At 46.7% G+C, this 23,819-nt stretch overlaps 1 protein-coding gene across 1 annotated transcript in view; it reads left to right on the top strand.

Moving 5' to 3' along the window:
- The first annotated feature begins 975 nt into the window (after positions 1 to 975).
- Positions 976 to 23,819, top strand: part of LOC146197526 (neprilysin-1-like) — a 47,411-nt gene continuing 24,567 nt past the window's right edge. Inside the window, exons 1-8 of the mRNA XM_084596490.1 lie at positions 976 to 1,152; positions 2,084 to 2,390; positions 3,262 to 3,306; positions 8,825 to 8,986; positions 11,285 to 11,368; positions 15,676 to 15,881; positions 20,381 to 20,563; positions 22,694 to 22,780. Coding sequence (XP_084452616.1) covers positions 976 to 1,152; positions 2,084 to 2,390; positions 3,262 to 3,306; positions 8,825 to 8,986; positions 11,285 to 11,368; positions 15,676 to 15,881; positions 20,381 to 20,563; positions 22,694 to 22,780 — 1,251 coding nt within the window. The remainder of the gene's footprint in view (positions 1,153 to 2,083; positions 2,391 to 3,261; positions 3,307 to 8,824; positions 8,987 to 11,284; positions 11,369 to 15,675; positions 15,882 to 20,380; positions 20,564 to 22,693; positions 22,781 to 23,819) is intronic.

Here is a 23,819-nt window from a genome sequence, read left to right on the forward strand (position 1 = left end):
ACCTCCCATAACGCTCACAGTGAATATTTTGGCGCTACCAGTATTTTCAGCTTGTTCTCTGAACACGTGTTCTCTTGTGTGAACCTGACAAAAACATTGGCAGTGGTTTAACCATGCTTGAACCGAATGAGATGACCGGTAGCATGGATTTGCTTGGTTTTGCATGGTCAGCGCTTGTTTTTCAATTATACGAGCAGAGTTCTTTTCAAGGACGTATGAAGATATTGCAGCGTAAAGATCAATTTTAGTTACAATAAGCTAATTAACGGCAATTGAATAGAGCATGCAATTTGTGTAGTGTAAGCATACTCGATATAAACTATGCATGATCTAAGACTTGCAGCTGCAGTATAAATGTAAATATTTAATAACTACTGAATAATTATTCGCAATTATTTACGTCCAGCTAGTTCATTGCAATTATGCTCGTCATAAGCTATCAGACAATATATGACGATGTTGTAGCGTAACGTTCAACTTTTAGTCACAGTTAGCTATTTGAGTGTAATTATTTGCGATGCTTAATTAACAAAGCTCAATTACCGTCGACATAAGCTACTTGAAGGTAAATCGGAGGTTTGATACGGAGCCTGAGCTGAAAGACAAACGGATGCCGTCCACCGGTGCTCGACTTTTGTACTGAGTAGAGACCCAAATTCGACCTGCTGGTCAAAGAAAACACAGCTTTAAAGTTTAACGTTTCAGCTGGGTTGTTTCTCAGACTGCTAAAGGTAGTCTTAAAAAAAAAAACAAATGATGTTGAATGGTTAGAAATTGTTCGGAAAGTGACGTTATCAATATGTTCTTTATTGGCGTAATAGAGAATATTCATTTCGCGATGTTCAACTCTCGTGGATAAGGTCAGGGATTCCACCATGATACTCGCACAGATCGGCTGACCCCGCCGGCCTGACCCTGGAGTGGACCGAGGCATCCACAACGGTGCTGCGGCTGGAGCAGGGTCCGCTGCCGGACATGGCGTCGCCCGAGGACCCGGTGTCCGTCAGCTTCCGCACCTCGCCCAGCGGGGGCGAGCGCATGCCCAACGGCCTCACCTACCAGGCGACGCAGTCGGGACTTAAGGTCACCGTGCACGAGAATCCACTCAGCACGGTGCTCGAGTACCGCAGGACGCCCTCACCTGTCACACCGGTGGGTAGTCTCAAAAGTTCGCTGCGTTAAAAAAGCATGCTCTTCGAAATATGGAGAAAGTGCATAATTGACCAATGTATTTCGTGGCTGCTGAAATTGGAGCCAGGCATATATTGCTTGGGACAAGAATAAGAGTAATGAAATTGGTCATTGAGAAGAAAATCGTATTTGTAACGTTGAGAGACAGAAAGAGAACAAGGCGGACTAGCGGGCCAGCATGAAGTTAATTACAATAGAGGTAAAAGAAAAAGTGGTTTTGACGAGACAGGCAACACGTAGAGCAGGAAACCAGAGGTTCGTTGCAGGTATACAGTCTGGATACCGAGGAAAGGGCTCGAATGACAGTCAGATGAAACGACGACAGAGACAAACACTTTACTAAGGAGAGGGGAGAAAATGTGAAGTAGCTGCGAAGTTACAATGACGAAACACTATAACCTCCACGCAATCCGCCAGTCCCTGTTTGTCGCTGGTGTAGCATCCGCACAGTCACTTCTCCTCTGGGAACATTCGTATGCATGCGAAAAAACTACCGATTTAAGAACAGGAGGAGGCACATACGGACACGGGATGGGAATAAAAGTAGGATACTTCATGCTGTGCTGGTAAAAAAATGTGTGCGGAGAACTTCTGGGAAGAGAAGTGAGAGACAGAAAGGCGATTAAGTTAGGTTTCTTACACCAAGATAAGTGGAAGAGATATGTAATGGGGTACTGCACAGATGAAATGGTCACAAGGGCAGAAAGGCGGGAATGTTGCTAGCACCGGGTGGAGCGCAGCAAAGGTAGCTACAGATTTCTATAGACGCAGTTTTCCAGCACCGAACTTTCTTGTGGTGCTGATGACCATGACCCCAAGGGCACTCCGAAAGCTTTTGAAAACGGTCATCGTGAGCGAGTCAACCTCGGGACATCCCTGGCGCGGCACGCAGTACCAGGATGCCAGTCGGCCAGACGCCGTGCTCAGCCTGCCCATCCTGTCGACGGCAGGCCGAGACCTGGCCGCGCTGTCCAGCAAGAAGCCATCGCGGGACGAGTCGTGTGCCAGCTTTCCCGGAGGCGCCCAGCGGCTTAGCGACTGCCAGGCCAAGCCTCCGGCCGCAGCGCCCTCGTCCGGCCAGCGCGCCCGTGACCTGTCCCTGCTGGCGTTCGTCGCACTTCTGGCGGCCGCGTGCTGCGTACTTGCCTACCTGGCCTTCGTGGCTCCCAGGATGCCCACCGACAGACTCGTCTTCCACGGTGGGTCTAACCGAAAGATCGTCTCCCTGAGCCTGAAAGCAACGACACATTTCAAACCACGGTTACACCCAAAGGTTGCGGGATAAAGAATAATTCTGTTGCTATGCTTGTTTATTAGATGTCCTTCAAGGTCAACGGTTGCATCGACACGGAGATTAAATTTTGCATGGAGCAGAGTCTAAAATCCGTTCTGATTGTGGGGCTCATACCGCCTGTACGGGGAAGTGGCCTCTTGCAGATGAACCTACGGTACGTAGGTTGATTTTAACACATGCTATTCGACGAGTGGGTTCGACGTAACTAATTTAGCCCTATTCACCTAGGCAAGCTGACAATCATTTCCAACTGCAGCTCTAAAGAGGTCTGGCTCTCCGAAGAGGTATGGAGGGACCTCCTTCGGTATATTATTGAATTGCCATGTTTCGGACTTGTGCTGAAATCGTCCCACTCCTGCCGGCAATTCCATGTGGCAAATAGTTTATCTATACCACCACCACAGTAGTCAGTTCCTTAGATGTAAATAAATGGCCGTCAATTTATTTCCAACATGGACTGCTATGAGTGACATACCCAGATATCGAAGCGTTAGTTTTACAGCGATATCTTTTCCTAGAGCACGTATCACGAGCGGCAATTTCCTAGTTGGCGTATCTTATGTTCACGAACTTCACCGTTGATTGTTGTAACCCCATGAGATCAGAAGAACTCTGGGATTGGTGAAATCGGTGTTTCGTCTTTAGCCTATGGCACATTCCCCGTGAGCCAACATTATTCAGTTGCATTCAGTTCCTGTGGGTTTTTCGTCTACTCGTGATTTATTAGAGAAAGCATGCGGTATACGACTGAGTTGATTTCTTATTCTTTTCTGCAGATCCTACCGCCAGAATCTGCCTGACCCCCGAATGTGTGAAAACAGGTGAGATACATTAAAATTGGCTCATGTTTACGAAAACATTTGTTTGATAACAAAACAAAAACTAGGATATAAGAACCTATTCATACAGTATAATCTTCCTGGGTCATAATTTTGCGTGCCCGACAAAAAAATAATAAAAATATGCAGTAATAACATCGGTTGCGAAAAATGGGCTACTCTGGCGTTTTTACGCATAGTGAGAATGGTGTAAATAGAAGCTGCACTGGCGAAGTAATTTAATTATTAACATCTACAATACTGCATCTAAATAATGTAGTCAGTTATAACAAAAAAAAAGCAAAGCATTTGATAAATAATATTGAGAAAAAAAGACAACAAATGGCGTACAATGCATAGAATATATCACTAGATCTTGAAACCGATATTTAGGCTCCGCAAATGCCACCTAGATTAAATATTTTCCTGTATAAATTCGCACTGCATAAAACAGATTCACATTTTATTCTGGTAGTTAAATAAATAATTATGTGTAAATGTAATTTTACTACTTGCTCGTTAAGTAAAAGCTACAAGAAAGTCAAGTACAAGAATTCGAATATTGGTCCCCACTCATAATTCATCGGGCTTTTCTGAGAAAACAGCAACCAGATTTGTTTTTCGGCCTGTGCTCTGGTGACCGACGCAGGCATCTATTACGGTACCAAATCACGAGGTAGTTTGCCGGCTAAAATATGCCATTTATTTTACAGTTCTCCCTCCCCTTAATAAAAGGCCTGACATGAATACCGACCTCGTTTTACGGCGCACTTTGCGACAAAATGTCTGGCACGCCCCGTTTTAACTGGGTATGCGCAAGACATGGAGTGTTAATGTGGCTACCTTCGCATGCCAAGCCTTATTTGTCGCAGTAAACGTAACAGTGTCAAAAAGGTCATTGAGGAAAGGACTGCAATTCTCCCTAATAAAGGAGGCAAATCATTTGCATTTCTTTTCTATCGAGGCGTCACTCCATTCATTCTATCGTCAGAAGAAAAGGAACAAATCAGAAAGATATATCTGCTCTCATGAAGGGAGGGGGGGGGGGGGGGGGGGACGTTGCGACAAATGAAAGACGCCACCTGTCGCACGCTGTGTCACCCACGAGAAAACAGCTTTCTGTCGCCCATAGATCCAAGCACGCGGCAGAACTGTCACTCCTTTTTTTTTTCTTATTTTCTTCCCTCCCACCGTGCTCTCGACGAGACCCTGTTGCTCTTCGCTCCGCCCAGCTCCAGATGTCAGAGGAAGGCAAAAAAAGAAAAGAGAATGATTCTCGCCAGCGCTGCCTCTGTTACTCTTTGCACACCACTTCCAAGCGCTTGCAACAACCCGTTGACTCTATTTTCCCATCTACATGCTTCTCTTCGTAAAAATGGAGAGCAAACGGAATCAGGACTACGTCCGCAGCAACTCGCTTTTGTTTTCCTTTGGCGTACCTCCTCCCGTTTCCTTTCCATTGCGTCGCTCCGCGAAACTCAAGCGGAAGAAAAGAAAGGACGTGAAAGACGCCACTAGGGAAGAAAAGGTGGAAAGGGGAAGAGAGATGGGGGTTTGGGAGATGGAGGGAGCTTGACGCAGGAATAGGAATCTCAGAGAGGGAAAAAGCGCGTCGTCTTCTGCCCCGTCAGCCCGCTGCGCCCGCTCCCAGTTTCCCGCGCCGCGACGACCGAGTCACGCGAGCGTGGTGAACGCACGCTAGAGGACCCGTTCGCGCTCCATTGGTGCGCGCCTTCCCGATCGCATCAGCGAAGCACACCAGGGGCACCAACGACGCCCTCCGATCGCTCGCTTCATTTGCGCGCGAACGGGGCGGAAAAAGCGGTTGAAGCACGTTGGCTCTCGGCAAAAGCACGTCGCAGTCATACCCACGTTGAAGATGTGGTTGCGCAGGACATCAATAGCCTCCAGCCGGAAAAGCGCCACGGTCAAGCAGAGCCAAGTGAAGCAGGACACACCTCGGCCAGAGCTCTTTCTTTCTTCGCACAACCCTCTTTAGTCTCTCTTTTCCTCTCGTCGTGTGCCCAGTTCAGAAGAGGCAAACAAACGACGAGAGCCACGCTCATGCAGGTTATCGTCGTATTGCGAAAGTCCGCAGCGTGTTCGAATCACGGTCCGGTGGTTCATGGCCGCGAAGGATGGCGCTCGATGTGTGACGCCCCGCAGCGTATTTGGGGTCGGCTGCTTCCCTCTCTGAAACATTGAGGAATTAGCGTTGTATGCGGGGACTAGAAGAAACCTTGTGAGTAAGAACGTAGATTTGCCTGCGCCTCTGGATCTGGGCTTCAGTATTGTTTTTTTCATCCGCAACTTGCAGGAACGCAATTCTTGCAAGACGCAGCGCACATGTCTTAGTAGAGTGATCAGCAGAAGTTTAACGGCTGCAAACTGTAATTTTGTAATATTGGTCAAATGCAGCAAGGGCTCCAAAATTCGAATCACCGTTCGCGGTGCGAACGATATGCTGCGTATAACGCGCTTACAAGCTGCTGCCGAGAACAAGAACTAATGGTTCGGACACTTTTAACTCGAAATTTATTTCACCTGCAAGGCTGAAACGAACAACTTTGGCCGCTTTTTTTTTTTTTTTTCTGATGTGATTGGCAGAAATCTCAAAACCAGAAAAGAGTGCCAAGCTTTTTTATCTCGCTTTTAATAGAGTGAACTATGTCGAACCTGCAACCAGAATGGTTTTCAGCCCAAAACAGGTAAGCGCACTTGATTAGAATTGACGCTATCATCTATCATATAATAAAGGTCAACCGCTCTCCTCAGGCCCCTACCTTCCCTATTCTCATATTATTTAGTCCTGCTAGTGTCGTGGGCCTTTCCCGTGGTGACACGCAGAACTACGAAGAACAAGTGTTCAGAAAAGCCAAGAAAAGGAAGAAAGAAGAGGAGTTGGAGGTGTGCGCGCTCCGTTGGACATTCGCTTGTGGTGCCTGCGTCACTATCCGCTGGCGGTGTGAACTTCGCTTGTCAAACCCTTCAGAAGGTCTCCGTGGTCACGTTATGGGGTGATATGTGGTGGAGGTGTGGGGCAAAGATCCTAGGCTCCACACTCAACGCTGTTAGAACTGGAGTATCGTAGGAGTAGTCGCCTTGCGCGCCCTTCAACCACTGACAGCAACATGCAACCTGCCGATGATCCGCCAGCATCTCAGGGTGACGCTGCAATCCAGGTTGGAAACCGGCCTCCCGGTGCTGGAGCTGGTTCCGCGCAACACTATCGGGAGCCTTTGACTTTCGCAGGAACGCCGGGCGAGGACGTTGACGAGTGGCTGACCCACTACCAACGGGTGAACCGCTACAACCGATGGGATGCCGCCGCTGAGCTAGCGACCGTGGTTTTCTTCCTGACAAATGCCGCGTTAGTCTGATTCCAAAACCATGAGGACTCTGAAAACCTGGGAGTATTTTGTCACCGAATTGCGCCTGTGCTTTGGCAATTGCCTTACGCGGAAAAACCGCGCTGAACAGCTGCTCGTACACAGGGCTCAGCTACCGAGAGAAACGTGCACGATCTATATAGAGGAGGTCTTGAAGTTCTGTAAAGCAACGAATGCTCAGATGACCGAGGAAGGTAAGGTAGGACATTTGCTGAAAGGCATCACTGACGATGTTTACAACTTCTTGATAGCAAAAGATGACCTGGACACCATTTTTTATCTCATTCGCCACGTCCGCACTTTTGAGACATTGAAGACTCGTTGTATAACACCAAAATTTGGGCTGCTAGCCAACTTTCCAACTGTGGCTAGCATTACAAACAGTTGTCATCGACGACCCGCAAATAGTTCGCGGGGAACTACAGTGGTTCGAGCCGTCTGCGCGGTGTCCACCATTCGTGCCTGCTGACGTTAACGTTTCTCGAGAGGCTCCCTTGATGCACGGGATGAACTCCGTCAATGCGGCACACAGTGACGCCTACAGCCTAACGGAGAGGGTCGATAGCTATAATCATCCGTCTCGATACGACTCTCGTACGGCTCACTACTAGCAGCGCTACGAGCCGGGTTATGAGTTCCGTCCGTCACCACCACCTGCCCGCTCTTCCTGGCGTCCAGCCCGAATACCTGCGGATACGTTCGATTATCAAATTGCCCCTGCCTCCTTGGAGCCTTCCAGGGAACAAGGTTCTCGCCGCACAGCCCCGTCTGCTATCGTTGTGGCATTGCGGGGCAAATCGTTCGTTACTGTCGCAGTCTCCCACTAAACCATCCTCTATAAGGGGCGGAGGCCCGGTTTGGTGCCATAACAGGTTCGCGCTCCGACTCCTCTGGCAGTCATCAAGTTGGAAGTGCGAACGCATCGGCTTCACGTCCAGAGCGCACACAGTACACACTTGCCCTTCCCCACGCCCATTGAGGGTCGGTTGCTCGTCTCATTCTCGAGCCACGGCGGCAGAGGGAACTGCATTCGCTTAAATTATTGCGCCTGCTTCGGCGGCCGCTGGAAGATCTGCATGCGAATGGCCTGGGTCCGTACTTGTCGTAATCCGTATACAAGGCAGACCGGGCTAGTGAGCCTGCTGTGCGTTCGCGGCGAAGTGTATACGCTAAGCGAAGAAAAAGTTAGCTCTACAGGCATGTTAATCGTGGCGCTGAACAGTTTAACTTCAGCCTGTCTTTCTGCTCGCTTCACTGCAGTCATCGGTTATGGCTCTCTTAGCATTCATGAGCAGTGCCTTTCCTCAATTTGTCTTTCAAGGGAACGATTGTCAGATGTCTTCAGTTCCGATCCTATCCCTAGCCAGTCCCACGAGCCCTTTGCGGCTCCACTGAACATTCATGAGATCGGCCCTACACTGAACGCTCTTTGAAGACGCCGCGTTGTAGTTCCGTGGCCTGTGGAATGAAATTGCCTGCGGTCATAATCCTGAAGATATATCTATACCAGAAAATTGTCCTAATTGTTGACCTTCGTGCGATGCGAGATAGTTCGGCCATATAAGAATGTTAGTAAAGACAGGATATCCTATGATACTGCGCTTTTCGCAGCTTGGTTTCAGTGTGTGTGTGTGTTGTTGTTTTTTTTTTTTGGCCATGAACGGTGGGACCTGGGCAGCGTAGATAGATGTACGAAAAATACTGCTGTAGCTTTATTTAAGGCAGCCTACACTAAGAATAAATATACGCATCGCCTAATCAGTGTGGAGAGGAGGCTGCGCGCATGACAAAATGATAGAAGTGAAAAGCAAAATTAGTGCCGCCACGACTTAGGCCGGCATAACCCGCGTCCAGTATCCCCACTCCCAAGAATGCCCCACCCAAAGTACTTAGTAGTTAGTAGTATAGTAGGCAAGATTGAAGAAGGGAAACTAAGCTGTATTTATAGGTGCTAGCATAAAACATGAAGGCATACCTAAATGAAACTATATGCCTGTCCAATTAAGCTGAAACAATCAAACAAAATCTAATTACCAACTAGCCATATTCATACCATACACCTTGTTGCAATGAGTAGCGGTGCGGGCCATGGACGCAGTCTCAGTGTTTCGTGGTGACGGTGTCCCCCACAGCATCGTCCCTGCTCAATGGCATGGACCAGAGCGCGGATCCATGCGCCGACTTCTTCCAGTACGCGTGCGGCTCATGGAACAAGCGGCATCAGATTCCGGAGGACCGACCCAGCGTGTCCACCTTCGAGGTGCTCTCCGACGAGCTACAGATCATACTCAGAGGTTTCCTGGCTTTTCTCGAATTCTTTCTTGTTAGGCGTGTGAAGGAGAACTTACTCGAAAGTATTAAGCATGAAATGGTTTAAATTCACGTTGTCGGTGTCGTTGAAGTGGCGACGTCGAACCAAAAGCGAGGGCCAACATTCGAGCTCCGATTTCCCGTCATCCGCGGGGCATCAATCTCTAGTGATCTGGACATCAAACGAGGTTTTGCGATACGCGTTCTCCGCTTTCTAAGCCCTCGTACAGGACCAGCCAAGGGTTCCAGAAAGTGTCTCTCCACATCTCTAAAATTTGGCCCTCTGGACTCCCGAAATTTGACTTCGGTCGAATTTCCTCAAACTAGGTGGCTAACCTAACTTGACTACGAGCAACTCGGCGATGCCTTCTACACTCTAAACACGAATAACTCTATAAGGGAGTAAAAAGGAAGTATCTTGTTCTCTAGCGCACTCCCTATTAAATCCAAGGCATGCTGCCTGAGCCCTGGGACAGATTTGCACCACTTGAAACACGGAAGCTAATTCTCAGTTCAAAGTATGAGAAGTTGTGGCAATTAGGTAGACCTTAACAATTTTTCTATGCCCTTTAATTAAAACTATCATAACTTTTGATTCAGTGGTTAAAGTCGGATTTTATTGCTAATTACGTCAAATAACGTTATTCGGAAATATATATGCTTCTGTTGCCAAAGTACAGCATTCCGTATAGCTAGGGGTGAAAATCTACCTCACGTACACCTACAAGGGAGTGCGCTAGAGGACGCACTGCTCCCTTTTTGCTCCCTTATTGACTTATTTGTATTTAGAGTGTAAATTTAGGTGAACCACCTCGATATTTGGCCCAACAGAGTCCCAAAATTTTACTTCGACTGAATTGGAACAAGATCGATGCCCATCCTAATTTTACTATGGCCAATTCAGTGGTGCCTGTCAAATTTCGCTGAGCAACATTGAATATTCTCCGAACGAGGGAGTAATGGAGCCTGGTGAAACGAGAGGCAAGAAGTGTCTCGTGAAAAGCAATTGCTTTGCAGGTTATGCACTGTGACAGAAGACTGCTCGTCACCGCCGACAACGCCATGATTATGCGGCCGCTCACGGAGGTGGCAAGGCCGTCACTGAGTTTGTAACCATTTCATGCTTTCATCTACTCGCGGTTACGGAAGAGGAAGTAGTTTTTTTATACCGTGTCTTGTGTTTGCCCTGAATGCTCAGGATTCGTACCCACGCTGCGCTTTAGATAAACATGGCCGAAATTTTCATCTTAGCTCCGTCACCAAATTCTGCCATATTATTAGAGGTGCGATCGAGGGCAAAATTGTACCCTCTATATTGGATATATATGATATTGATTAGTAACGCCGGTAATAGCTGAAAACAAAACCTTATAAAAATAAAAAGTAAACTCTATGATTTCAGTGTATGCAATATTTGTAGCGCACGCATAAGAAAAATTTGCACAAAAATTTCGCGCCCTCAAATGGGAAGAAACGCTGTTGTCTTCGAACGAGTAAACGTACAACTCATTCCTCAGCCCTTTTTTTCTTTTTGTCTTTTTTTTTTCACCCTTAGGCCATACCATGGAATGATTGGCAATCGAAGCGAGTCAATAGAAAGGGCACATGAAAAGTGAACATTGAATATGAATGCTTCTGATATTCTCTGTATTAACGACGAGGGCGAGGACGGTGTCTGTGTACTATCCTCGTTATTGAAGAAAAGGGCTGTTGGACATGTCGAAATGAATGCGTGGTGCGCGTGAAAAAGGAATCAGATGGACACATATTGAAGCAATCCATAACTTTCGATTCCTTAAGATGCATCGGTTACCTCTATCCTTCCTGTAAGTAAATACAAATTGAAGTCCTATGTTTGCCCTGTATAAGACACTGAAGTGGTGCATAATGACAATAAAAATATCACGTAATTCCCTCCGAGCAGGCGAAAAATAATGCGTCTTAGGAAACAAATCACCGCGCAGGAGAACCAACAGTGGTTGAAAAAGGAATCCCAGCATATTGAAACCAACTGGGTCCCTTCTTCGGGAACAAAAAGAACCATGTGCTGTAATTTCGCCCATTAAGTGTCATTATGGGATATTTTTAGTGGGTGTGATATTAGCAGCGGGAGTTTTGCAAACCATTGTTTAAGTGAAGGTAGCAGGATCCGTGGTCATTAAATTGTGGCGATACATACCCACAAGAGACTTTTTATGTTTGTTTTACGATCAGTGTGTTTTATACTGTATTTAATAAAAATGACGCCTAACTGATATCAGACGTTTGAATCTTACTCGCAGACCTGCTCGAAGAGCCACCCAATCCTTACGACAACAGCGCCACCATCAAGGCAAAAACGCTTTACAACTCCTGCATGAAATTGAGTAAGACACCTGTTTTGACTCTTTTCGCGGCCATCTTTTTTTTTTCTTTCTTTCTTCACGTCTCAAAGGGGTCGTTCGCTTGCACCGCACTTGCTGGTAATGAGTTCCCGGTAGAGTCTCTACCTTGAAAAAAAAAAAAAAAGAGACCGGTCCGCCTTTTTTTTTTTTTTTTTTTTTTTTTTCACCGCAACTTTGAAAGACAGAGGAGAAACATACTTTTTAGCGTCAGTGATGTTGCTGTGTTCCTTACAGCCACCGCTCTCTATGCCATGTAAACAGTCCTTTGAATGTAGCGCCTGCTATGTATGAAGATGCGAGGCCCAAATACGCTCCCGCTTTATAGCACGAAAAGTGCGTCTCCTGGAATATTTACCTGCATGGGTAATTTTCGTGTTAACTTAGTGACTGGCGCACACTCGCAGAGGTCTGCTACTGGCATTTTGTTGCCCATACAGATACCTTGATTATGCGATCAAGGCACCCATAAGGGGTAAAAAATATCAGCGCTTTTTTTTCTTCTGTGAATGTTTTAACTAGTGTGATTTTTTTTTTTTTTTTTTTTTTTTTTTTTGCCAGTCGCTATACTTCCTCGCCAAAGGGGTTCCGTCGAAACTTGGGTTTCAATGTCACCAACTTATCAAAGAAAAACTTCAATGACATTTTGGCGGCGGCGCCGACCGACACTACTCCACTGGTAAAGCCATTGATATTTGTCTTACGACAGCCAGATCAGACGTTGGTACACTATTTCGCGTGTCTGGCGAAAGCCCATATACGAGTTATTCCCCGTGAATCGCTAGCAATAGAGGTACAACTGCCATTTTCAGCTATGTCAGGGTATCCAAAACATGCTATCAAACTTCAGGTTGATTGATTAGCTTGTGGGGTTTAACGTTTTAAATCCATTCAGGTTATGAGAGACGCCGTAGTGGAGGGCTCCGGAAGTTTCGACCACCTGGGGTTCTTTAATGTGCAGTGACATCGCACAGCGCGCGGGCGCTTTCCGCCTCCGTCGAAATGCGGCTGCCGCGGCCGGCATTCGATCCCGCATCCTTGGGCACAGAAGTCGAGCGACCTAAGCACTGCACTAACGCGGCGGAGTTATCCACCTTCTGTTGTGTGCTTAAAGCCCATCAGCGGATATTTTAGGCGGGTAACATGTTCCAGGATATTAAACCCGAAGACTAAGAATTTTTTTATGTACAATTTTTAGTTAGAAGAGCGCTTTTTCGGCAAAATATTGTAAGTTTTATGTATCAGGATGCAGGTATGACTACTGGTTAACTAATACTACATGTATGACTTGTTAACGATTATGGTCGAACTCTGTATTTGCTGAGAGGTTTATAGTCCAGAGTAAATAATTTACATTTCTGTTTTTAAACTTTCGGAAGTACCACTTTCGTGGTCGTTGCAGTGCGAGGAATATAAGGGTAGTACTCCGGAGAAAGATAAACTAAGCGGCCGCAAACAACGCTGGCCACAGCTTCGAAAGCGCGCCGCACAGCGGCTCCTCCGTAACGTGCTCGGCCGCTTGTCCGTCGCTTCCACCCGGGAGCTGTGAAGAGACGATGACTTAAACCACGACAACCGCTGAAGCGCTCTGCTGTGCGACGCACGTTCTTCACTGTCTGCTAAGACAGCATGACGCATAGAACAAACAGATACGGATATTATTTAGAGTGGTCTTGAAGTCTCTTAATCAGGTAACATCTTGAAGGCAATAGTTAATGAGTTACCTACGTGGTAATAGTTAACCCGTCTTAGCTGCTTTTTGATGCACATGACAGATGACAATCTTACGCTGAACTCGAAAAAGCGCATTTAAAATTGCTGCCAGAAGAAGAAAATGAAGAACGAAAATTAAGCCATGAAGGGAAATACACCACACACGCCTGACTCTACATAGCGATAAACGCAGACCACCCATGCCTGCCCTCGCGTCTACGGGATCGCACAGAAACAACGCCAGGCGTCATGCTTTCTTCTCTGAAACGTCCTCAATCAATCAGTACACCAATTACCTGTTAATTAAACAGTTCATTATGCTAAGCAGAAAATTAGCCTGAGATGTGACACACATATTGAGGTAGGTTACCAGGGCCATATGCTGCAAAGTCTGAAGTGCAAGACTCTCAAACGGGTACGTTGCGGTGCGCAGGAAATTCGGTTAGCCTTTTACTATTATTTGTTGTAATTTATAGATTTTGCTGAAAGAAGAAAAGATGCAATAGCATTTTTAAGCGCATAATGATGACGGACTGAAGACAGTACAAGAGTTGTATTTGGACATCAAGGAGTTAATGATGACGGACTGAAGACAGTACAAGAGTTGTATTTGGACATCAAGGAGTTGTTAAAAGAAGAGGTCAAGGTGTTCTTCCAATTATTGGCCGCACACTGATTCCGACGATGCATCCAAGAGATAACCACAGATATCGATCTCGTGCTGTAGAATGTCGCTTTATTTAACTATGGCATATGAGACTTTTTTTTTTTTAACTAGGCCATACGCAATGCCTGGTGTCATCGACGATGCCGGAACCATAGAAGAACGCAAGCATTATCCTCATTCATAAGAAAGGGGACGTTAAGGACCTTAAATATTACAGACCAATCAGTTTACTTCTGTTACATATAAGGTATATTTACTAAAATAATCGCTAATAAAATCAGGACAACCCTAAACTGCAATCAAGCAAAGGATAAAGAAGGTTTTCGGAAACGGTACTCATCTATCGATCATATCCATACCATCAAACAGGTGATAGAAAAATGTTCGGAATATAACCAGCCCTTATACTTAGCATTCATTGATTACGAAAAAGCATTTGACTCAGTTGAAACCTCAGCGGTGATGCAGGCATTGCAAAATCAGAGGGTAGACGACGAGCCGTAAATTAAAGTGCTGCAAGATATATATAGTGGCTGCACAGCAACCAGTTCTGCATGAAGAAAGTAACAAAATTCCCATAAATAAAGGTGTTAGGGAAGAAGACACGATCTCCCAGTACTAATCACAGCTTGTTTAGAGGAAGTATTCAGAGACTTGGAATGGGAGCAGTTAGGGATAAGGGTAGATGGAGAATACCTCAGTAATCTGCGATTTGCTGATGACATTGCCTTGCTAAGTAACTTAGGAGATGAACTGCAAATAATGATTGGTGACCTAGACAGGAAAGTAGAAAGGTAGGCGTAAAAATCAATATGCAGAAGACTAAGGTAATGTTCAACAGCCTCGGGAAGGAACAGCAGTTTACGTTAGGTAGCGAAGCACTGGAAATTGTAGGCGAATATATCTACTTAGAACAGGTAGTAACCGCAGATCCAGACCATGAAAAAGAAATAACAAGAAGAATAAGACTGGGATGGAGCGCATTTGGCAAGCATTCACAGATTATGACTAGCAGCTTACCGGTATCGCTCAAGAGGAAAGTATACAACAGTTGCATCTTACCTGTACTCACCAATGGAGCTGAAACGTGGAGGCTAACCAAGAGAGTTCTATTTAAGTTGAGGACAACCCAGAGGACTATGGAACGAAAAATGATAGGGGTTACATTAAGAGATAGGAAGCGTTCATAGTGGGTCAGAGAAATAACTTACGTTGCTGACATTCTAGTGGAAATTAAGAATAAATCGGCATGGGCAGGAGATGTAGTGCGAAGAGAGGATAACCGATGGTCGCTTAGGGTAACAAACTGGATTCCAAGGGAAGGAAAGCGTAGCAGGGGGCGGCAGAAAGTCAGGTGGGCGGATGAGGTTAAGAAGTTCACAGGGGTCAAGTGGCTGCAGCTAGCACAGAACCGGGTTAATTGGAGAAATATGGGAGAGGCCTTCGCCCTGCAGTGGGAATAGTCAGGCTGATGATGGTGATGATACGAGACTACTCCGAGATTACTCATTTCAATATCTGCTCACCTATACACATCTATACCGGCCCAAAAGTGCTGAAAAACTGCAAAGTGGTTGGAAGCGGACGCAAACGTATAAGCGGCGTTTCGGTCCACTAGATTGTCTGTACTCCGAGATTACTCATTTCAATATCTGCTCACCTATACACATCTATACCGGCCCAAAAGTGCTGAAAAACTGCAAAGTGGTTGGAAGCGGACGCAAACGTATAAGCGGCGTTTCGGTCCACTAGATTGTCTGTACTGGCTGCTCGCTTCTGAAGCTAAGTGTCGTATCGGATACAATTAAACATTTCGTCCTTAAGTCCGGGCTATGGACGTCTGTTTGGCAGTATGGATTGATAAATGCGTTGCTGAAAGACAGCCATCTGTGCTCGATCGGCGCTTGCGCAGACGTGATCGAGGAGATCGGCGACCAACCTCTGCGTGTGGTCCTCAAGAGCTTGGGTGGCTGGCCGGTCACCGAACCCAACTGGACGGCGCCGCCATGGGGCATTGAGCGGCTGCTTGGAGACCTGCGCGGCCGCTTCGACCAGGGCGTCGTGGTCGAACAGTGGGTCGGCCCTGACGACAAGAACTCGTCCGTCAACATAATACAGGTGGGAAATGCCTTCCCCGAGCAGTCTGTCAACTATGCAGACTGACGCAGACACAAGTCCCTCACGTTGATGAAAATGAAGGTTTGTGTACCACGATACATTTCAGCAGTGCTTTTCCATAAGGGGAACCGCCAGATAGCTGCTTTCGCTTCTGGTATCATCTGCCACACGCAAATACACGTCGAACCTGGACGAATGGCAATAAATCCTTAGACGGATTCTGGAATGCTTTTCTGTAGAGAATTTGTATAACCAACAAGCAGTTGCAGACTGAGTACTCTGCCTCCTATACGGTTTCTGGACATCAGGGCCCGCATTCCGAGTTTGCGTAGTTATCGAAGTGCCGCTATCTCACGTCAACTCGAGCCATCTGATTGGTCAAAACGCCGGAACGGGTTTTCCCACTGCGTAACCGGAAGAGGTGACAACATCATGTTCCGGCGTTTACACCAGTCAGATGAGTCGAGGTCACGTGAGATAACGACACTTCGATGACGACGTCAACTCGGAATACGGGCCCAGGACTGACCTGAAGTCGTCCTCCTGTGTTGTAAGAATGTCTCTTCTCAGTTTATCCTCGCAAGAACGCCACGTCTGAAGCCAATCATAAGCGTTTGTCATTAGTGACGTCATAGTCGGCGCAGGTAAATAGAGTAATTAGAGTGCTCTTCCAAACAGGTAACGTCACAGGCTTCCCTGCTGCATTGAACGTGGAGGGGAATGTCGCCTCACTTCGCATTTGTAGCTAGGCGTGTTTGAATACGTTCTGCAGTGGCTCTGCTTCTCGGGTTAGCATGAAGGTTACCGAGGCCGTCCGGGTCTTCTGCTATTGCACAATATGTGGGACTCGAACAAGGATAGTGTTGATGACAACCGCGTTTTTAATGTGGCGCACAAAGCACAGTCGACTATTCAGCAACCGTGCTTTGTTTTTTGCACAAAAACAGACAGCAGTACACACTTCGCATGCACTATCTTTTATGCAAGCGGAAGTCATAAACGTTACCAGTGACTCGCCACTCATTGGGCTGTTTTTAGAGAAGAAGATAGAAATACAAAGTCACGCATTCACTTGTGCAGTGAAAAAACGAACAAAAAAACTTTGCATTCTGCCCGCAACCACGTGACTCGACCGCTCACTCTTGCCACTGCTGGTAATGTTTGGCTCTTAATCAACGCAAAAGAACAGAGACGCTTCCTTCTTACGTCTGTAAAATATTTGTTCTAGCTGCCACTATGACAGACCAAATATATGAATAAAACGCTTTACCATCAGCGACCTGTAATGAGAAAAACTAAAGGGGTGCGTATGCCACTACTTCGGAATCAAGTAGGAGAACCACGTAGCTTCGTATTCTCAGCTACGAGAGCGTCTGGCGGCAACCGATACATTCGCGTGCTCCGAATCTCATCACTGCCTACACCACAACTTCGGCACACAGCGGAAGGGTGAAGGAGAAAGCGTATTCATCTTCTCCAAACTCGGGGCTCGCTCTCCTCTTTCACAGCCGAAAGTTTATCACTCCTTTTCTGGTCTTCTCTTTTAAACTGCCCCGCTTCCATTTTTCGCGACAGCCTCGAAGTGAGAGAGTTTTCGCAGCGCGGGCTTATCGCGCGGTATACCTGTCAAACGGGAGCGAATTTACGCGCACCGTCGCTCGCAGGTAAAGAAGGAAAATGTCGAGGCCATTTACTTCCGTCTCAGCGGCCGCATTACCCATTCGCGAGTTCTCCTCTTTCAGCACACTGGCTCCCGTGAGCGGCTACAGAGCTTCTGAGGGCGTTCGATATACACGGGGTCCCTCGCTTCTACCTCTTTGCTTTTGCTTTTCTCTCTCCGTCCAAGCAACCCAAGTCCGGCGCCCCTTTAATGCCTCGATCTCCACCTGCACGCTCGCGATATATAAGACGGCTGCCTGCCGAGGCAATCTTTTCCGCGCCGATACGTCACCGCCCGCCCATTTCCACCGCTTCAAGAGGAGCGTGTGAATATACACACACTCGATCGCTGCCAGTGGCTTACGAAAAGAGAGGCAGAGTTGGATGCCTCTGTGCTTGTGTGATTGCGTTGAGTCGCTACAGTTTTACTAGACTGTTCTTCCAGCGAGTTAGGTGTTTTACTTTGTCTAAGAAAATGACCTTATAGCGACACAGGCCGGTGTCTTTTACGTGCTTGCTGTTGCTGTTTTTTTTTTTTTCGTCCACCCTAATTTATGCATATACCGGAGCGTTGTCACAGCAACATGCATTTTACATACCCGGGCTTAATTTCAGTGGTCTCATGTTGCTTTTTATTGCCCTATGAAGGCCATTTAGACTCCGTTCTTTTTAGGTAGGCATTTTTATTTTTTTTTTTCATTGCGAAAAGTGTGGAAAGGAGTTCCCTCGCGATTCATGCACAATAGAACTGGGAAGGTTGTGGAAAGCACATTTGTTGAAAGATTAAGAACCTGCGCATAGCCAGACATGAATTCAGACTCGCTGTCAAGTAAATTATTGGGAAGTGCGCTGAATTCTTCCCGGCATTTCTAATAAAATACGTCTCAATGAATACACTTCTTCGTTAGCTGTTCTTATGAATCCTGAGTTGTCTATCCTCCTAAGTATCCATTATCTTTCTACCGCATGTTTGCAGTGGTCGGCAAGGTTGCTACCTGATTTATTGCGCGTGCATAATTTATGCTCCCTCGCCCCCTGATTGAAACATATTTCTCTCTGTTCTAAGTAAAGAAGACCGCAACTTGTAGGAATGCTTCACATTACGTTCTTGCAAAATAGTGTTGCCAGAGAGTACAGAGGGCATCGCGCTACCGGTGACGTGGTATCGTGGCAACGCATTTCGCGAGTGGGCTCTCGCTTCCATACTCTTGGACGGTATTATAAGGGTGCATTCCAGTTCTTTAGACGTCTAGCGAGACGGCTCCGTAGACGTAATCGTAGACGTCTACACGTTCGCGTAATAGAACGCGCCTATCTGTCTACGCCTCATGTTAATTCGTTGCATAAGAAATGAACCAAAGCGTTTGAATAAATATTATGATCTTTCTTTTTAAAACTTTACGATAATACAGGTGAAAACATGTCGGTTTACATATTTTTTGCAACAATACATTGCGTGTTTCATCGACACAGCCTAAATCAACCATATTGGTCCACCTACTGCTTGCGCAATGGGCCCAGCTCACGGCTTGATCGAAGATAATTTTAGCGACGCTTTTACTCATTTATTACTGATGCTGAAGTGCACATGCTTCGCGGATGTGGTCATACACACAATCCTGTAAACATGAAAAAAAAAGCAAAATGCTGTAAACTTAAGAAGATTATGGAGGAGAGGTGATACACGGCTAATACAGCAAAAGAAAACTGTGCCTTTGCACCTGTCGTCTGCAGTCACTAGGCGAGAAAACCAAGGACAGCAAGAAGTTTTAATAACATATAAAATCAATGTGAAACAAGCCGCCATGAGTTCGTTCTTCTGAAATTGACCGACAATGCAAGGAAGAGTTTGCATATAAATGTTGGCTGTGCTCCAAAGACACCTCGGGGAAGTGGCCCTATCGGCCAGACGCACGACTATAACGGTCACCGCTGGACACCGAGGACAGAGGACTTGGTAGTTTCCATGGGCGAAAACCTACGAGTTAAGGGAGTAGCTGTTAGTAGGCCCGATCATATCTCACCATGAACCCGGTCTTGGTCGTTGGCCCGGCAACCAGGCCATGAACGCTCTCACCTTGGTAGGTGAAGAGTAAGATTAGATGGGGAAATAAAGGCAGGAGGTTGGAAGGCACGCCTAGGTGATGCCCGTGGGTGACAGCTACCCCAGTCGGTCGGTCTGCGCCTGAGGAGTAAGCATCACCCCACATAAAGCAAGGAGCTGGAAGCCACGAAAGCACTCGCTGGGCTAGTAGCTGCCGGAGCGAAAAGTCTTCCTGACATGACAGAACGGAGGCCCCGGGCCCGCTGTTGGTACGGGCTGTCGAACCGGGTGTGGTCAAGAGGGGCCACAGATCGCCACCACCAAGTTACTTTTTCCAACCTGTCTCTGAAGTCGGTACCCGGGAGCGCCCGGTGGGTGAATGGCATCCCGCGAGGCAGGGCCGCATATTGGAAGGAGTTTGCTGCTCTCCCTGAAGCGACAGACAGGTCCAAATGGGAGCCAAGGCTATAAGGAAAATAAGGCAAAAGCTCGCTGTCCCCAGATCCCTTCCAAAAACCCATAAACCATTCCCATATTACCCATTCCCTTTATCCTATCCCACTCCGCTACTTCACATGGGAGATCAGGGGAGTCTTCTCGGACCCGCTTTCCTGGCTGTGGGTCGCTGTGGTAGCATTTCCCTTTGTCATTTATTTTCGCCTACGGGTGCCAAATTACTTATTGTCCTTAAGGACATCTTCATTTACATTTCTAATTGGCCTAAGCCCGTTGTGTCGTAAGACGGTGCGGGCGGCCATTTATTTTTTCTTCAGCCCAACCTAATTCATGTTCGCAGATCGACCAGCAGCTGGCGTTCGGGTTGCCCAGCCGGGAGTACTACCTGAAGGAGAGCAGCGAGAAAGACCGGCGCGCCTATCATCGGCTCATGGTCGAGGTCGCACAGCTGCTGGGAGCGGAACCGCACGAGGCCCACCCGCAGATGGAGCAGGTGCTCGCCCTCGAGACCCGGCTCGCAAACGTGAGTGTGCGCCATGTTTATTCCCCGTTATTCGAAATCACCCCAAGAAGAAAAGAGCGAAAGCCCAATTTGGACTTGCGTACTTTTCCCCAGCCGGGGGGGAAGGGGGGGGGGGCGACGTCCGTTTTGCAAGCACGCGCACGCGCACTAATATTAATTTCACCGTCTAGCAATAGGGTCGACCAAAACGATCTTAAACAAAAATAGACCGTTACTGGTCATATCGAAGGATAGCGACACGATACCTGTGGTGTATAGATCAGCACCAATCAGTGACGTAAGCAAGATGTGGTGACGCTGTTGTCTCCCGTCTGAGCCCACTGCTTAGGCTCAGCGCTTTTGTGGATATATGGAATGCAAAGATTTCAAAGTAGTTTTCATAATTAATTTTGAATTTATGATAACATCCGTTTGTGAAGAGCAACTATGAACATCCAAAACAAAGTTTGAGACTATAAAGCGTCTTTTCAAAGGCGAATTATTTTTAAAACAAAGCTTAGGGGCTACAAGGAGAGAGCCCGATCAGTAGAAAGACATGTAAAATTTGACAAAATATTTTTTTTTTTTGTTTCACAGAGCCGCAGTGCAGGCAGCCAGTCGCTACAAAATGGCGAGTCGTTTGAAGAACAATGTGAAAAGTATATACTTCGTCATTTCGAAGACAATATATATTTAAAAGGTCAAGATAAATGTGCGTTGTGACGCCAAATGTACCACCAAAAAGTGCTTCTCCGCATTGGTCATTCTTCTCGTTTAATCCGATATGCTGCCGCGCACACTACCTCCCCTCGAAAATAATGCGATTCAAACGATACAGTGGTTTACATTGAAGACAGTTCTCGAACAGCACAATAAACGAACTGCGCACAGTGCAGACGGCCAACAACGTGTTAACACACACAGGTATAGATCCAGCGGACGCCGTAGCCGGAAGCTGCCATGAGTATTCGAGCTACGCTACCTTCAAACTTGCAGGGGTTTCACCCCATGCGCGCTGACTTTCGCGATAATACAAAGCTTCGTGCTCGGCGCTTGCCTTGTATTTCCCAAACAACGCTGTTGCTTACCACGAAACGGAACCTACGCTCTCTTCTAGCTTTACGGCTACTCCTCCGTGAATTGCGATGGAGCTTTTCTTCGCCTCGGCAGCCTTGCCAATTTTGTCATCGCCGCTGTGCTAGTATACTCGCATATATTCCACAAGTCTTCTGGCGTGACTCTGAGCAAGAAGCGAAAAACAATATTCCTTCCTTGTTCGCTCTGTTTGCTGCCTGAAAGAGCTTACATAAAGTGCCTAAAGGCGTTGTGCGCAGCGAGATGCGTATTATGCCGGATAGAGGCGTTTGGTATCGAGTGCAGATACCTGCGCGTCAAAGTTCGTGGCAAAATCGCAAATGATGCCAACACTAGTAATCGCAAGCTTAAGTTACGATGTAGATAGAGATCACAGGTTCCGAGACTGCATGCTTACTAAGTGTGAAGTCACCAAGCGAATGCATGCGTTGCGTCGTCTGCCACCTCGCCTAATTACATGCAGCCTAGAGCGAGACACTCCACTCGGAACTGTGCCTGAAGACACTGTGCCATTGATGTGTGTTCCAAGATCTAATAGCGGGCCAATTAATTTATGCAGCTCCTCAAAGATTTCGTAGCATGTAACTTGAGTACCTCATGCGGAGAAGAGCGCGTAGAATGCAGCATGCTGCGTGACGAACATGCCTTGAACCCTACTTTAGCCATCGGCCTGCAGCGGCATCTGCCGCGCCATTAAGGGGAGAATTCGCTGGACACTTCGCACGTATAATTAGACACTTAGAATTTTTATTGGCTGTGCCTCGAAAAGCATTGATTACAAGGTTGTCGTATCCCGCACATCTCTGTCTGAGTAAGCATTTAAGGATTACGACAGAAAAGCTAGCGCATTTTAAAGTCACCCTGATAAAAAAAAAAAAAGCCATATTTTCCTTATTTTCAGCTTCTTAAAAGGCTTTTTTTGGCATCAAAAGTGTGCAATATGTACAACTGGATCAGTCCAGACATTTGCTAAAAGAAAAGATATATATTCGGTGTTCACTAATGGTTTCAGAGTGGACACGGTTATGTACATACGTGTTTTTCTTTGTGTTCCAGATATCTGTGCCCGAAGCTGACCGACACGACACGGGCTCCATTTACAACAAGATGACACTGCGAGTGCTGTCCGAAATGGTGCCTGTGGTACGGGCCTTCGTGCACTTTGGCATTTTATCCGCCATATCCGCCATCAGCATTACTTTTGTGACACAAATGCTTCCGTGCTCAACGCTCGTCGTTTATGTATGCAGTGCGCGCCGGGGAGCGTTGAATGACCACCTGCGGACCATGCAATAGTCAAGAAAGCATTTCTGCGATGTCCTTTCAAAGCATTTAGGACAATGCTTCTTGCTTCTAGCAAAGTGTGCAGTTGTGTAGTGAACAGAAAACAGCTTAAAAGGAAGCATTGTGGCAGTTCACGCCGTTCTTTTGCAGCTTGAATGGAAGCAAAGAATAATTTTCGAACACACTTTTCCTTTTCCTCAACTTGAATTGATGTGCAATGAGCTGGAAAGAAGAAACCTTTTTCCGTCCTTCTTTTGGGCGAAGGGTTTCATAAGCCAATTAGGATCAGAAGTTAGTGCACTCTCACCCACATATACTACCTCCAAAAAAGTTGGAAAGGTGGAATCAATGCAACAAAGCACGTTCTCAGGGAAAGCACGCAGGAGAAAATATTCGCTCATCCCCACTAGGGCGCTCCTCTCGTTCTCCGAACACTGGCCAGATAGCAGTTCCTTGTGGACAGTTGTTCTGCTAAGCAGCTTGTTTCCGGTGGAAGGCCTTTTACACAGCGGGCCCATACTCCATTTTTATGCTTTTAGGCCGCCAAAGCATACAATGTCGCGTCTTTCAAGTCATCCCTATAGCCTGGGCATGACGCTTGTTTTGTCGTTACTAGATAGAAGCTGTATAGTTACCTTAATTCATTTACATTTTCAAGGAATGCATTATAGTAAAAGGAAAGGGGGGGGGGAGGGGGGGAGGCAACGTGAGCTATTAGGAAAAGAGGGAAATTGTGCATCCAGAGATAAAAAAAAAGTAAGAAAGAATAGTTTTATGCAAACATTGTATGGCTGCCTGTTGGTCTCTCATGCAGCGCACAGAGATCTGAAATAGTAAAGAAGTTAATAAATTTTACTTGAAAATGTATCCATCGTCCTCGGTTTAAAACATTATAGTA

Source organism: Amblyomma maculatum, chromosome 3 (genome assembly GCF_055883805.1).
Source record: "Amblyomma maculatum isolate TAMU_Amacu chromosome 3, ASM5588380v1, whole genome shotgun sequence".
Taxonomy (NCBI): domain Eukaryota; kingdom Metazoa; phylum Arthropoda; class Arachnida; order Ixodida; family Ixodidae; genus Amblyomma; species Amblyomma maculatum.